Source organism: Phyllopteryx taeniolatus, chromosome 11 (genome assembly GCF_024500385.1).
Source record: "Phyllopteryx taeniolatus isolate TA_2022b chromosome 11, UOR_Ptae_1.2, whole genome shotgun sequence".
Taxonomy (NCBI): Eukaryota; Metazoa; Chordata; class Actinopteri; order Syngnathiformes; family Syngnathidae; genus Phyllopteryx; species Phyllopteryx taeniolatus.
The window spans coordinates 26,077,244-26,093,101 of NC_084512.1; the positions used below are offsets into that span (position 1 = coordinate 26,077,244).

Here is a 15,858-nt window from a genome sequence, read left to right on the forward strand (position 1 = left end):
ACTCAAGACTCTGTAAAGTTCGGAAGAAAAAAAAACATCAGCCGACACCAGTTCCACCAACTGATGTGAAATTTGGTGGCTGTGTCTATCATAACAAGACCCATAAAAATCTCTCAAGGACCCATACAACAAATTGATCAGCAAGTCAGCCATTTTGGCCAAATTCCGGGGCTTGTACGCTTTGAGGGGAATTTGCCCAAAGGAGCTCCAATGTGAAGCACGTATGCTCGAGAGGTGGGTGACGCTAAATTCCCAATCATTTGTGCACGCGCCATCAATGTGGGCGGAGCTTGCCGTCAAACTTTGATCATAATTTGAAGAATTTGGAAAGTTAGAAGTTAGGGTTAGTTGATTTGTGTCAGGGAGAAATAACGCAAAAACAATTAGAAATCTGCTTTTTGGGGAACTAATTCTGAGATGGTCTCGCCACAGCCGTCGTTAACAGTCGGCTCGTCTCCATCTGCTGCTCATTCGTCCTCTCGGGGAAGCTTGGACATGTCACTGTAGCGCAACCAAATGACCCCAGCCTAAAGCTGTCAACACACCATTACATCCCGCGCTGACTATTAAAGGCCAAGTGTGTGTGTGTGTGTGCGTGTGTGTGTGTGTTTTGAACAGGGAACGCAGGGGCGGCTTTAAGGCCAAAGCCATTGTAGCGCAAAGGTGTTGGCAGATATAAGCTGCAGGAATGCTCGTTGGCCTTGCGCGAGCTCGTCGACGTCGCCTTATCAGCACGCTTAATAAAGCACGGCGATGCCTGCGCATCAATACGGGGTCGCTCGCGAAAAAACCCCGCCGTCGAACGCGACGTGAAATTGTTGCGCGGGGTTCACTCGGGATCATAAATCCTTCCCAAAGAAATGTTTTGCCGCTACTCCCCTCCCATTCCAAAGCTGTGATTTAGTTGGAATAACAAGATTTTATTTTTTTTTCCCCCCTTGCTTTTTTTGACACGTCTGTCTTATCGCTTTCGCCCGGGTGACGTTGACCTTCACACGACTTACTCGCCAGACATTCGGACCATTAACGACTTGTAAATTACAATGTTGTGTCAGCAAAATAAATGTAATGTTTTTTCCCCCTGCTCCTCACTCCCAACCTCTCGTAACGGCGAGTCTCTAAACAATCTCCAGCTGCTCCAAAACGCTGCTGCTCGAGCACTGACTAGAAGTTCGGCGGAAGAGATCATTCGGAGGATTCGGTAAAAGTGGGATTGCTCTTCAGCATTCACACAATAATTTGGTGTTTTAAGTTTTTGGCAACCCCCCACCCCCCACCCCCTCGTTGTTTGTTAGCCACATGCTAGTTAGCTGCTAGGGAAAACAAAATAAACCTGACATTGCGCCATGAAGAAGTTTTTTACTACTTTCCACAGGGAGGGAGGGCGGGCTGGAGGTGGTTGATGGTGGGGGTGTGAGCAGGGGAATTTGGCGAGGGGACGGGGTGTGTGTGTGTGTGTGTGGGGGGGGGGGCTTCATACCTGGGGGCCCGTGAATGGAGATCTCAGGTGAAGCGCTGTTGAAACAAATCTAAAGCTGCCTAATGACACGCACCGTGAAACTGGTCACAGGTCATTTAACGCCGCTGACAGCTTGCTGCCGCTCGCCTGTGCAAACGTGTGTTCGCGTGTGTGTGCAAAACACGAGGGGAATGCGCCGACTAGAAGTAGGAGACGAGATCGCAGAGATCACAGAGTGTGTGCATAACACGAAGGAGAACGCATGCAAACATGGTTGTGCAAAAAGGAAGGCGAAGTCATTCACCAGGAGGTCGTTAGGGGGGCCGTCCTGCAGCACGGCGGTCACCCGATGATATTATCCGCCCGAGTACTGACTAGAACTAGGAGACGAGATCATAGCGTGTGTGCATAGCATGAGGGGAGAAAGCACACAAATATGGTTGCGGAGAAAGCAAGCTGATGTAACTCACCAGGAGGTCATTAGCGATGTTATCCGCTCAAGTACCGACTAGAACTAGGAGAAGCGATCATGCTGTATACGCATAGCATGAGAGGAGAATGGATGTAAGGCTGATGTCACTCACCAGGAGGCCATTAATGATGTTATCTGCTCGAGTACGGACTAGAACTAAGAGAAGAGATTATGGTGTGTGTCTATAGCATGAGACAATGCATACAATTATGGTCGTGGAGAAAGGAAGCCTGTGTCATCCACCAGGAGATCATGCTATGTCATCTGCTCGAGTACGGACTAGAACTAGGAGAAGAGATCGTATCCAACTTTGACCTCCTGGGGAACGACATCAGCTACCTTTCTCCAAAACTGTGTATGCGTCCTCATTTCATGCTACGCACACACACACACACTGTGATCTCTTCTCCTCGTTCTAGTCAGTGCTCGAGCAGATAATATCGGTGATTAGTAGCTTCCTTTCTCCCAAAAAAGAAAGTTTTACGCATACTCCTATCAGGCTATGTAAACACACACGCGCGCACACACATAACGATCTCTTCTGCTAGTTCTAGTCAGTACTCGAGCTGATAACATTGCTAATTACCACCTGATTAGTGACGTCGGCTTCCTTTCCCCGCATGCGTATTTGTGTGCCTTCTCCTCTCATGATCACATGCTACAATCTCTTCTCCTAGTTCTAGTTACTACTCGGGCAGATAATGTCACCAATGACATACAGCGCCTCCTCTGCACACCTGTTAGCTTCATCACATAGTTGAAATAAACCCCAGTCATCATCGTAAAAAAGCATAATGGCGTTCATTCGGCTTTTGATGATGCGGCAAATGTCTCCGCGCTGAGATTTATGGTACAGGACTCGGAGGAAGATTTAATACTCCAAACACACCTGGGAAGTAAACTAAGGAGGCCTGCAGGGACCACAAAGGCAGACATTGTGCTCTCGGGCCAGCAGCCGAGCACAAATTATACGTCAAATTAAAATAATTCCTCATGTCTCAACAACTGAACGTCCGCTCGGGCCTGTCAACGGTGCCCGAATAAGAACAGGTGCCAGCGAGGAGGCACCAACACCTGCGTGGAACCAACTTCTGCAAAATATTTTTCTTTTTTTCCAAGCTCCATCGGTGACACGAGGAAATCATGCAAAACAAATCAAGATGTGAAGCGAGCTCAGAGATAAAGTCAACCACTGTGCGGCCTTGTTTTCTTTCGTCTTCATGAACAGGATCGTCATAGTTCTCCATATAAATACAGCATGCTGGCAATGTTAGTTTAATAAAGATGCTAAGATAGAAAATAAGATTACAGCGCAAAAGTCAAACACTGTCAATGGCCATGCAAAAATATTTGGAGAGTATTTTTGGAAAGCTGCAGATAAGTGCAAATGTGTTTTTGTTCTTGGAATATTTTGGAAAAAATTTGGGAAGGTTTGAGTATAATAATAAAAAAAAATATATTTCAAAAATTATGAAAAGTGTATTTTTGAAAAAAGTTGTATACCTTTGCAAAAGGTTTTATATTTCCAATTTTTAGAAATATATTATTCATACATTTTAAAAAGTAGTATATATATATATACATATATATAGTCATTTCTGAAAAAAAGTAATGTTTTTAAAAAAATGTAAGTCATATTTTAGAAACAAGGTCATACATTCCTAAAAACATATTTTCTAACCTTCTGTTTGAAAAAAAAGGTCACATATTTGAAAAAGACATGCATTTTCCAAAGAAGTTGTATATCTGATAATTTTGTAAAATGTTGACATAGTAAAAGTTAAAATAAAATAAAAGTTGATTATTTCCAGAAAACGTTTATGAGGAAAAAAGTTTGGGGAAAAAAAAGGAATATTTCTAAAAAGAAATTATATTTCTGGAAAAAAAAGTGACAAAAAAAAAAAAAGTCATATATTATAAAAAGAAATATGGTACATTTCCCCCAAAAAGTTAATTTTCTGGTCACCCACCCCCTCCCAAAGTCATACATATTTGCAAAAAAGTCATACAAAATGTTCTTTACTAAGAAAAAATGGAATGTTTCCAGAAGAGAAGTGGCGTATTTTCAAAGTAACTAGTATATTTCCACAGGACGGCGTTGAGTGCAAGGGAGCGTCCTGGTATGAGTGTTGAGTACTTACAGTACCCACAGTACATTGATTACCTTGGCGCCCACTCGGTCTTACGCACACACACACACACACACAAAAGGAAAACTAAAAACATCTCCTCGGTGGAGTAATCCAAAGCAGCTTAGCAAAACAAAATGTTTATTTCTCAGTCATTTACACTCAGTGCAGTATGAACAGCCCTTCAAAAGGCGCACGGAAAAGATGGAAATGTGCAAAAATAAAGTGTCTACTTTGGTCTCAATAAAATTGATCACATTATTGTCCAATACTGCCACAGTACGCCAAAGATGTACGAAAGTGTTCAAGAATTGGAAGTCATCATCGGGTACATAAATCTGCAAAGACAGATGAGGGAAATATGAAAAATGTTTTCGATTGTCATCCCTGCGACTTGTCGTTTGTCTTTTCAATAGCAGCAGCAGCATGACGCCTGGAGTGTGTGTATGTGTGTGTGTGTTGTTGTTTTCGTTGTTATTGTTTCTGTGTGTTCTGCAGCCTCTGCCGCCTCCTGGCCAAAGCTTCCTGCTTCTTGCGTTCGATTTCGGCCGCCGAGCACTTCCCCGCCATCTGGCCGGAGACAAACACTGAAACACAAGAAACCAAAAGGTAGAATAGTGAGAATGAAAACACTTTTTAAACACGATCAGAAGCACTGACCTCCATTTACAACCTAAATTCTAATATTTCTTCCATGACATTAGCATGAATTTGTTGACAACAGATTCTCTTCATTTAATAGTGTTTCTCGTGGCTGCAAATGTTTTTTTTTATTTTTTTGTCCAATCAGATTTCAGCCACTATGTGTTGCCATGTCAAACTAACCTGCCCAGGGTCTTCAGAAATTAATAGTGCAGACCCATGGAAGTTCAACGATATTAACAAGGGGACTTTTAACCGCAGTGGTTGGCTTTTGTCAAGTATTAGAAGTTGGCGAGTCAGCACCCACACTGCGTCCGTTCATTACAGGACGCACAAACGCTCCGCGTGGAACCGAAAGCGCGACGTTACCTTTGTTGCCGTTCGCCGCCGCGTGGCACACGCTCCTCTTGAAGGCGGCCTGCGAAGGTTCCAGCGCGGCCGTCGCGCGGCCTCCCGCCGGGAGGCTCTTGGACACCGGAGCGTTCCAACCTCGGCGGACCCACGTTGCGCCGCTCGGTAAGGAATTGGAACGCGTGAAGGTGCGAGGTGACTTCCTGTTGCCGGGCGATGTTCGGCGGATTGGCAGAGGCGTGGTGGCGGTCTTGATGGGTTGGGAGAGCCTCTCCACGCTGTCGCACGCCTGGTAGAAGAGCGCGTCGTCGTCGTCCACGTCGTCCCATTTACAGTCGGAAATATTTTTCTTGGACGTTTCTTGAACAGACGTTTGGAAGTGAGGGTTGGGCTCCAACTTGAAAGTGCTTCTGGTGGCGCGCTTAACTTTGGGACACAAGTCCCGCAGGCCACTTTGAGGAGAATTCCGGACCGGGCCGGAATCCGGGACGGGCCGGTCGGGGTTCTGCATCAGGGCCAGCAAAGACGGATCGTTGAGCATGTCGTCATTTTCCCAGTCGTCGTCGTCAAAGTCGGCGCACTTGCTCCTCGACTCCTCGACTTTCTCGGGACCGGGACTGGACTTGTTGGTCTGGCTTTTGTCCTGGGAAGATTTAGAGGAGACCTGGCTGAGGCCGCCGCTGACCTTCTGCGTGGACGAGTCGAAAAGCGCTCGCAGCTCGGCCTCGGTTTGGTTCAGCGACGACGTCTCTCTTAGTGTTTTGTTGATTTTGTTCTTTGTTTCATTGTCGGCGTTTAGCTGGTCCAAGTCCTCCTTGTCCTGCTGCATGTTCTCGTCAAACTGCCGGGCCAGTTTGATCAGGTCCTCCACGCTGCTCTGCCTGCACAACGCAACCATAATTGTATTTATTTATGTTTTTACACACTCAAGATTTAGTGCAGCCCCTTCATTGTAAAATGCCTCAAAAAAGGAAAGGTTCCAAATTGCCGACTCACCGAAAGGACTTCTTCCTCACTCTGGCTTTGGGCACCTTGGGCGTGGCGGGCGCGGGGCTGTCGCTGATCCACTGCCACAAAGGCGACCGCGGCCCTCGTGGTTTCGTGTCCTGCGAGGCGCAAAACCCAACGGTGACTACGCGTGACCAGTTTAACACGACGCTTCTTTGGCGGAAGAAGAGTCGCTGACCTTCGGCGCGATGCGGTTGACGATGTCGGATATTTCCACCGTTCTGACATTCTTCAGCTCCCGCCCTGAAAACGAGGCAGTTTAACCCCCAATAAATCAGGAACAAGCAGGGATAAACCACAACTAAACATTGCACGAAACAGGCCCGTCCCCTCAAAAATTGAAGCAAGACAAGAAACAGCGTCGGGCTATTATGACCAAACCATGTCAGACGTGTTCTTAAAAACACCTGGAAACGGTTTTAAAATATGTCTCTTTTAAAACAAGGTGGTGCTGCCGTGAGTGGTTTTTTTTTTTGGTTGATTTACCAGGGTTAGTGGGTGACCTGGAATCCCAAACGATGTCTTGAGAAGGATCCACGTCGCCAGGAGAGTCTCCGTGGTTGAGTCCAAAGGATCTGCTGTAGCCTCGGCGCTGGGGACTCTGCAGCTCTTTGCGGTTAACACCAACATGAAATGCGAGTTCATGTCATGTAGAATGTACATACAGTATCTACAACAAGGTCCAAAGTACTGTTGGCCACCATGAATCAAGGCATAGCAAATAGTTCACCTTTACTGACGGTCGCTAACGACACGTCGGCGTCCTTCTTGGCCGCGCCGTTGTTCTGACTTTTACCGTGACAAACTTTGGACGCACACGGAGACGGCGGCGGCGAAACGGTAGCAGTTGAGAGCGTCCTCGGCTCGGACATGGTGGCTTAAACCGCTGGGAGCGAAGCCACTTCGGCTCCACATTCTCCTATTGAGCGATTCGAAGCCATTCCAAACGGCGACAACACATTTATGTATTATTATTATTATTATTTTTTTTTTGAGGGGGTGGGGGGTGTTTTCGCCTTCATTCGAGTGACTCCATGCGCGCTGCCATATTTGTTTGTGACGTCATACGGGAGCCTGGAAGGTTTTGTAGCAAACGAAACGCTTCGCGAAGCAGTAGAACAACTTACAACTTATTTTTACGGACTCTTTAAAATTTTTTTACCAATATGATTATAGTATCCGAACTGCAGGGGCTTGTAAAGTCACTCTCGTCTATGTTGGTGGTCAAACAGACACTAAATCATTGGACAAACTACTGAATGTGTCACAAATGAACAGTGACTTGAAAGTAGTGACTTCATTTTATCATGTTCCTGCACTTTAATAGAGAGAAGATGATTGTGTGGCATTGAAATAAAAGCCTTGGGGGGGAAACATAACAAACGGACATTTTTGCCATCATTCACAGCTATTTCCTAATTAGAGCACTAGATGGTGCTTGCATACTGCAAATTATTAGTGCTTGTCTATTGTATGGTTAATGGGGGGGGGGGGAAAGCACACAACTCAATTAGTTTGACTAAAATAAGTGAAGGCATGTTTGTTGACAACACGCAGAGAATGTTTCACAAAACCTCAGGCTTTCATTTTGATCATTAGTTTTATGTATTAAACAAATGAAATATAATTCGACCAAAAAAAAGTGATATATATATGTTTTTGAACTCGTCATACAATTTAAAAGAAACAAGTAAAACTAAGTCAATGGGTGAATTTATAAAACAAATACAGTACTTGAAAAAATAGTTCGTCGAAAGATAGGCACTGACACATAATGAAAATAATGAAAATAATGAAATAAAATAATAATGAAAAAAAAGAAAGAAAATATATATTTTGGTAAAATATCGAAGCTTTAAAAAAATATAGAAAAGGCATATAAATAAAAATAGGTTTTTGTTATTTGTAAATTGGACATCATTAGGGGTAGCGGTCACACCAATTGAAGCCTTTAGGGGGCGCCTCCTCTCGCTCGTTCTCCCATAATGGACATTAGCTACTGTATGACTCCTCAGTGATTGACTTTGAGGCCTCGGCTGCTTTTTCTCCTTTTCCAGAAGCTTCTTTTGCATGTCTGGCGTGTTTAGAGGCAATTAGGGAGCTAATTGTGCAAAATTTCTTTATGGTGGGCGGGCTTTGCGGCAAAAAAAAAAAACAAAAAAAAAAAGTCAAGAACGCGTGGCTGCTTGCCCGAGCAGCTGCTGGCGTTTATGACGGGGAAACGTGGGGACCACGTCGTCGGGGGATCGGGGCAGGTGTAGGCTGTGAAGAGGAAGAGGAAGAGGAGGGTCTTGGGTGGACGCCAGTTTGCTGTGATGATAAGAAGTTGACAAATAGCCCACTCGTGGCAACGCATCTCTGAGGTGTCACAATAAAGAGGATACAGTGGAACCCCGCTATATTGCAGTTCATCCTTCGCGCCCACGCCATATCGTAGATTAATAATACTTCCGAACATTTACCTTACGAAAACAAACATTTCCGTTCTTGGTGAAAAAAAATGTGAGTTATTCCGCAAGTCCGAATTTTCGAGAGAGAGCGCGTCTTCAGTGTAGTACCACATTGTGCCACAACATGCCAGGCAGCACTGAGCTCAACTGGAATGGATGCAGCGTAACAACAGAAGAGGAGGCAGAGAAGGTCCTCAACTAAGCTCCAGTAAAGGTCCTTGCCACAGAGCCGAGATATATGCCTGTAAGTATTGTTTTGTTATTTAGACAAAATTAGTGCTTTTCCATCGTCTTGTGGCCTCTTAGTGCCAACAAACTATGTCAAAGTGGGTTGAGGAGATTCATTTAGACCAGAGTAGTGCTTTGCCGCCATCTTGTCATCTACAGGCAAATATAACCCTTTTTTTTCATGGAAGGGTACTGTAAATAGCGAGGGAACACAAAAGTGTGTTTTACTAAGTGTGTGTGTTTTATTAAGTTTATAATTGAAAGGTATGTGGCAGTGCTAAAACTATTTGAAAAATTATATGTTCTGTTATTATTGCCGGTGGGGTCTGGGACATATCCCCTGCGGTAAACGGGGCCTTCCTCGTATATCCCCACGTCGGCTTCGTCTCGTAGTGTGCCAACATCGCCTCGAGCTGGCGGGCGACGGCTAGCGTGTGGCGCGGCTCCTCTGAAGTGGAGCGCTTCCAAAGGACCGCCCCCCCCGTGCCAACTCGCTCTCCGAGCTGGGATTTGAGCCGTCTTGCAGCGGAGCCGCCGATGAGAAGCGTCGGAAGCGAGCGGCCGCTTCTTCCCCAGGCTCCCCGTCGGGCGGCACGGATGGACGCCTATCAGACGGAATCCCGCCGGCCGTTTCGCTAGCGTGGAAAGGAAGAGCTGAAGGCTCAGGCAGCTGGCGGTTGGGAAGGACCGGGAAAGAGGGAATACCAAAGCAGAAGTGTGAGGAACATTCTGAACAAAGTCAACGAGGATGAGCGTTGAATGTTTATAGCGCACCTCTTAACTTTCTGCGATCTGCCATTTGTGGCCCGCTGCACGTTTACTATTTGCCCCGATCATGAATTCAATTCAATCAAACATTCAAATAAACACACAGTTGAACGTTACGAGGTATCAAATGTTTTTTTTTTTTTTTTTTTAATTTAAATAGTTAAAAAAAATGTAAAAAACAAAAAAAAAGTTATTGTCATACTACTTTAAACAAAAAGATAATCTTTTAGGATATTGCTTTACTTTTTAATTTAATATTTTCCATGTACATTTTTCTATTGGTCTGCTGCGTATTCTAATAAGGAATTAAAAACATTGCCCGCATCGGAAGAGGATGAGAAGAAGTTAAAACGTTGAAAGAGCTCACACGATTTTTTATTAATTACAAATATGTAAAAAAGGTTTATGTTGTAGGATGTCATGAGAGGACTTTTGTATTTTAAATAAAATAAATTGTATCAAGAATTGTTTTTTAAAGGGAAAAAAATGATTACAAAACAAGATATCAGACTACTTTTTATTTAACATTTTCTCTATTTTCCCAATATCCTCAATTTTTCCGTGTTCTAATAATGATTACAATGTTTTCAAATTAAAAATACATGATACATGATATCACATTTTTCATTTTAAATTCTGTAAAAAAAAAAAGTAAAATAAAAAGTTAACCTTTTCACACTATTGCACAGATACAAAACTACTTTTTATCTACCATTTTCTTATGTATGTTTTTTCAATTGGCCCGTCTCACGGTACATCTGACAGAACTTCGACATGTATTCATTGTGCTAACGAGAGGAGAGGCGGGATACGCCCTAGACTGTTCGTCAGCCAATCACAGGGCACATATAGACAACCATTCACACTCTCATTCACACCTGAGGACAATTGAGTTTCTCCAATGAAGCAACCCAAACTACACGACGGTACGGCGATTCAAACCCAGAACCTCAGAACTGTGAGACAGATGTACTAATCACTGGTCCACTGTGCCGCAGCTCGAGACCAAAACAGCGTCAGGAGTCACGTGAAGGACAAGAGGACGCCATTTTTGTCCGACTGCTGCTTTATTGTGTTTATAATAGCACAGCTGATGATAAATGTCCCGCAGAGTGCTCATGTGATCAAATATTCAAGCCCCCCCCCCCCCCCATCACATCCACACCTCCTTCATTTGCTTGGTGAGGCAAGGCAATAAATTCCCATGTGGAGCGGCAGTCATGTCATATTTATATGAATATGCAAAAGCATGGCTCGCACATTCAGATGAATTTGGCACATATGCGCCTTTAAGCACTTTGGATGCACTCGTGTTAGGACGGGCGAGAGCCATGTGACTGGACACGTCATTAGGTACACACACACGCAAACACCATTTTGTCTACAATCAAAGGTGAGTAGTAATGTGTTCACTTATAGTCACACCAAAGTCATTTTTATATTTTGTTTTCTAACTACATGCAATATGTTTGAAGGTAACTGCTAAAAAAGAGAGCATCTTTTCTTCATCAATCTTTGTAGGCTGGCCACTCCTGGAAAGGTTCACTACTGTTCCCCGTTTTCTCCATTTGAGGTTAATGGCTCTCCCTATGGTTCGCTGGAATCCTAAAGCTTTCGAACTAGCTTTTGTAACCCTTCCCAGACTGATAGATGTCAATTGCTTTATTTCTTAACTGTTCTTGAATGTGTTTGGATCGTGTCATTGTGTAGCATCCTTTTTTTTTTTTTTTTTAGATCTTTTGTCTGACTTGATTTTGTCCAACAGATTCTGTTTAAGTGATTTCTGTCTGGAGGTAATCAGGCTTGGGTGTGATCTGTGAAAATTAACCAAAAATTGTGATTGGCCACACTGAATTCAGGAATTAACAAGGGGGTTAATACATTTTTCAAACAGGGCCAGGTAACTTTGAATATATATATATATATTTTTAACCATTTAAAATTTAATCACCATTTAAAATCATTTGATGATCTGAAACATTAACATTTGTTTATTTATTTATTTATTTTTATTTTTTTATTTTGGTTGCCCTAGAGCAGGCAGGGCCAAATTTTATTGTCAATGCAACTTTAAAATACGGAGCCTATTTCTTTTTATTTCAACGGATTTTTTTCCCACAAAATTCAAAAATGCTCTCTTCCTCTTCTTTTTCTATTGTTTTCCCTTCTGCTCAGGTGTGCGAGTGTATTCCTGTAGTGGTGTACCCCCCCCCCGGGTTAATGATGACAGGAAGTGGGCCAGATGGCAGCGGCGCGTGACCTCCTCTTGGGAGAGTCGGCAGCTGAGGAGGATGAAAGATGCCAGGTGAGCGCTAACACTGATACATGACATCAGGAGCTATGATTTATAGTCACCTGTCTTTCATTTCTACCACCCGCTTTGCTCAATTGCTTTTCATACATTGGATAGTTTTGATCACTTGAAATGAACCTACAGCCGTACAGCCTTTTATAATTAGTAGTCGTAGTATTACATGTGTTGCTACCATCGCTTGTGTTTAAAGATCCATTGCTTAAAGGCCTATAACCCTGCACGCTAGATCGTTCGCCTGTCTATGGCGGTTTCCATTATGTGCTAGCATTAAGTTAGCAGGGGTGTTCCCATTGTTTGGTTGTTCTAAATACATGTGTAATTCTCTTTGTTTTGCGTTTAGCTTGACAGTCAACTTCAACCAGAAGTGGCGTTTTTTTTTTGTTTTTTTTTTTTGAAGAATTGTTTACTATCTGGCAAATATTCGAACAGCGGCTCGTATTTGTCGGGTCACTCATATCTCAAGGCACCACTGCGTTATTATTTATCATCATTTCCAAATCATTTTGTGCGTTAAAATTCCTCCAGTCAGTCCACCAGCTCCATATTGCAATCCCAGCAATTGAGTCGACACGGGTGTGTGCGCGCTCTCTTTCTCACACACTCACACACACACAAACCCACAAATGAGGAAAACATCAAAACGCTAATTTGCATCCACATTTTGCCAAAGTCATGCTTGTACAGTACACTATCAGTATATTTATTTACAGTACGAGTGACCTGGAAAGGACATCAACGACATCCAAATTGGTTCACACAGTCAAAGTGGGAGAAAATAAATTAGGTGTTGTGATTAGGAACATGAACACATTTCCATGTACAAATGTAAACCCCAGCGTGACCGCCAAACCCCCCCCCCCCCCCCCCCCCCCCCACCACCCTCGTCCATCAAGTCTGCGAGCCTCCTGCCCAGGCTGCGTTTGATCTAAATTTGGCTCTTGTACCCGCCGTGATGTTCATATTTTCATACGTCGTCTTTGATGGAGGACCCGATGCTGGCTTTTATCCTCCCAGCTAGCATATGGCACACTTTTTAGCACCGGCAGAGTCCACTTTTAACGCGTAGCCCTCGTGATGCTGGAGTTCTTGTTGTAACCATGACGACAACATCCGCCCCTTGGTCCCTTTACGGGGCAAACCGAAGCGTATTTGGTGACTTAAGTGGACCTTGCTGTCCTCATTATGAGGCATCATTTCTCTCTGCGAATCAGCCCAAAAAAGGCAATGCAATGGAATATACCCAAATTAAACACATTAAAACATTACACCTCTTTTTCTATTAATTTTGTGTGCCCTATAGGTGATACTTTTTGTTCTTTTTACCATTTAAGCTTTAATCATTTTATTAGTATTAAGATTCGTGTATTTAAAAGGATTTTTGTTTTTAAAATAGATTTTTGTATTCATTATGTTGATTTTAATCCCCCAAATGGAAGTTTCCTTTCTGGTATTTATTATAGTAATTTTAAAACACAAAAGGAAATTGATAAAAAAAAAAGAAGATTGTATTTATTATTATTTACTTTTCAATATTTAAAAAAGTTAGTACTTTTATATTCGTATGTTAAGCCTCAAAGGCAAATTTACATTTTCAATGTATTTTTCCATTTTCATTTTCTTTGTATTTTTTGTGATCATTTTAATCTCTATAAAGAAATGTACTTTACAACATTTTTTGGGATTTCTTTTGCATTTTTTATTACAATTTTAATCCCCAAAGTCAAATTTAATTAGGAAAGGAACGGAAATGATTTTGTTAAGGTATTTATTACACTAAATAGAATCTCCAAGTGCAAATTTACTTTAATGGGTATACAGGTCTTTAAAAAAAAATCTAAATCATTATGTATTGTGAATATATAAAAAAAAACAATCAGTATTACTTAAATCTCTCTTTTCCCTCTTAAATGGAATTACATCTATCAAGGAAGTGACTGTAATTCATAAAGAAATAACTCCTTGTTCAATCTCATGAGAGAGGGATTACAATTTAAACGTCTAAACATTGCAAACAAGTGTACGCCGGAGGGCCTCCACAAGTTATCTGATTAGCATTTGTCAAATGTTTACAGGCATTCACCACAAGCACATGCATGTGTTTAAAAAAAAAAAAAAAAAAAAAAAAAAGGAAAGAAAAGTGCTGCTGGGCTTGTTTTGCTGCTTTTCTCTTTAAATACATTCATGTCCAGATTGTGGAGCCTGGGAAATGACTCATTAGCATATATTAGCACCTGCGCCGGTTGCCATGTTTGATGTAATTACATCGCTCCCCCGTCGTCGCTGCATTCGCTCCACAAAGGAAGCCTGGAAACTCACGACATGCATTTTTTAACAACGTAAACTTTTATTTGATTTTTCGACTGTGCGAGGCTGCTAAATAAAAAGCAACAGTAACACAATTTTGCCATCTTTTTTGAAAGCAAAATCACAATTTACATGGTACTGTGGCCACAATGGCGTTAGCTAGTTAGTTAGTTCGTTAGTTAGTAGGCTTTACAATTTATTTATTTGTGTTGTCTGCTTGACGTGGACACACGCCACCTACAGGACAGGAGGTCAAAATTACTTGTCAGTAAGTCAGTTCGTTAGAGTGTTACAATCTGCTTGCATTGGGGCTGAGTTGGGCAGTGACCCACCAGATCCAGCAGGTGGAGCTTTGGTGAAATAAAGCAAGTGGTGCGTTGTCGTTGACACGTGCTTTAAATTGTCGGCGCGTAAAGAAATGTATTTTTCGGCGTTACACTCCATTTGTATCAGGGCCATGTGGGGCAGTGACCCACCACCTCCAGAAGATGGAGCTGTGGAGTAAAAAGACTAGCTGTACCTTGACCCCTCTGAGTAATGCTATGCTAGTACAACAGACATGCGAATACAGCAGGTGGCGCTCTCTTGCTATTTCCCTTGCCCGTCCAAGTAAGTATTTACAGCGCCGCACAATAATAACGGCCCCGAAGTCGCGCTCTCGCTCGTCTCTTCCCCTCGCGCTTATTTGCAAGGCTCCCAGTTTATAAACTTTACGCGGCGGCTCTCGAGTCGACCCAGGCTCCCCGGGCCAGATTTTTGGCAGGTTGCGGCGCTTCATTTATGAAAAACAAATGCGAAATATGCAGATGTCTTTTGTTTGAAGCAGCTGTTTGTTGCCGTTGCCAGGTTTCAATCGGGCGGTCTCCGAGGAGCCCGGCCCCGCCCACCCCTCGGCCCTCCAGCCCCCATCTTTGATGTCTGAAAGCGACGGAGGGACAATTGGATGAAGTGTGTGCCATCTACAATTACTGTAGTCTCATGTGTGTGTGCATATGTTACTGATAGAAGCATATTTAAGACCGTGCGGCAACAATGATATCACAATACAGTGAAACCCATTTATTGCGGGGGGGGGGGCTACGTTCCAAACTCACCCGCCATAGGTGAAAAATCTGCGATATAGAGAGACTACATAAAAAAAAAAAACGTTTAGTCGCATCGTCAAAATAGCATCAAATGTATTGAGGGGGTCCACTGTACTCACATACTCACAAATATTATGCAAAACATATAAAGATGCATCTATTCACACCTATCTTCATATTTTTGTGCTGTTTTGGTAACTAAGAAGGTGACCAAACGTCCTGCTCCATCTAAGACGGCATGTTAGTGAGAAAGAGAGCGGTATTAAGATTATAGAATGGCATGTATCTCCGAGACGCACATTTTACAGTGATTTAAGACCATAAAATAGGGCTAATGTTGCCAAAACAACAATAGAAACAGCTGCATCTTACCGCAAAGTGTTTTCTCAAGTTACAGGAGCTGCATAACAATTTAAGAGCTGCATGACAAAGCTGTTGTTTTTCGGAGTCTGTGAAGTAAACACTCGTGTGTCCCGCTTTGATTGGCCCGCGAAGGCTTTGTGCGCGGTCACGTGACTGCCTTGTGCTGTCTGACTGATGAATTGGAGTCAAATGACACGAGTGATCACGCTGTATTGGCGCAACGCGACCCTATGCAGAAGTCGAAGGTGAAGTCTAAAAATAGGTCACGCGAGAAATTAATAAATA

At 43.0% G+C, this 15,858-nt stretch overlaps 1 protein-coding gene across 1 annotated transcript; it reads right to left on the reverse strand.

Moving 5' to 3' along the window:
* Positions 1 to 4,184: 4,184 nt before the first annotated feature.
* etaa1b (ETAA1 activator of ATR kinase b) lies at positions 4,185 to 7,295 on the reverse strand. The gene is made up of 6 exons (XM_061790692.1): positions 6,792 to 7,295; positions 6,548 to 6,670; positions 6,240 to 6,304; positions 6,050 to 6,159; positions 5,072 to 5,934; positions 4,185 to 4,647 (listed from the first exon to the last, which is right to left on the reverse strand). The coding sequence occupies exons 1-6, from the start codon at positions 6,931 to 6,933 to the stop codon at positions 4,535 to 4,537; spliced, it is 1,416 nt and encodes a 471-aa protein (XP_061646676.1). The 5' UTR covers positions 6,934 to 7,295; the 3' UTR covers positions 4,185 to 4,534.
* Positions 7,296 to 15,858: the final 8,563 nt, after the last annotated feature.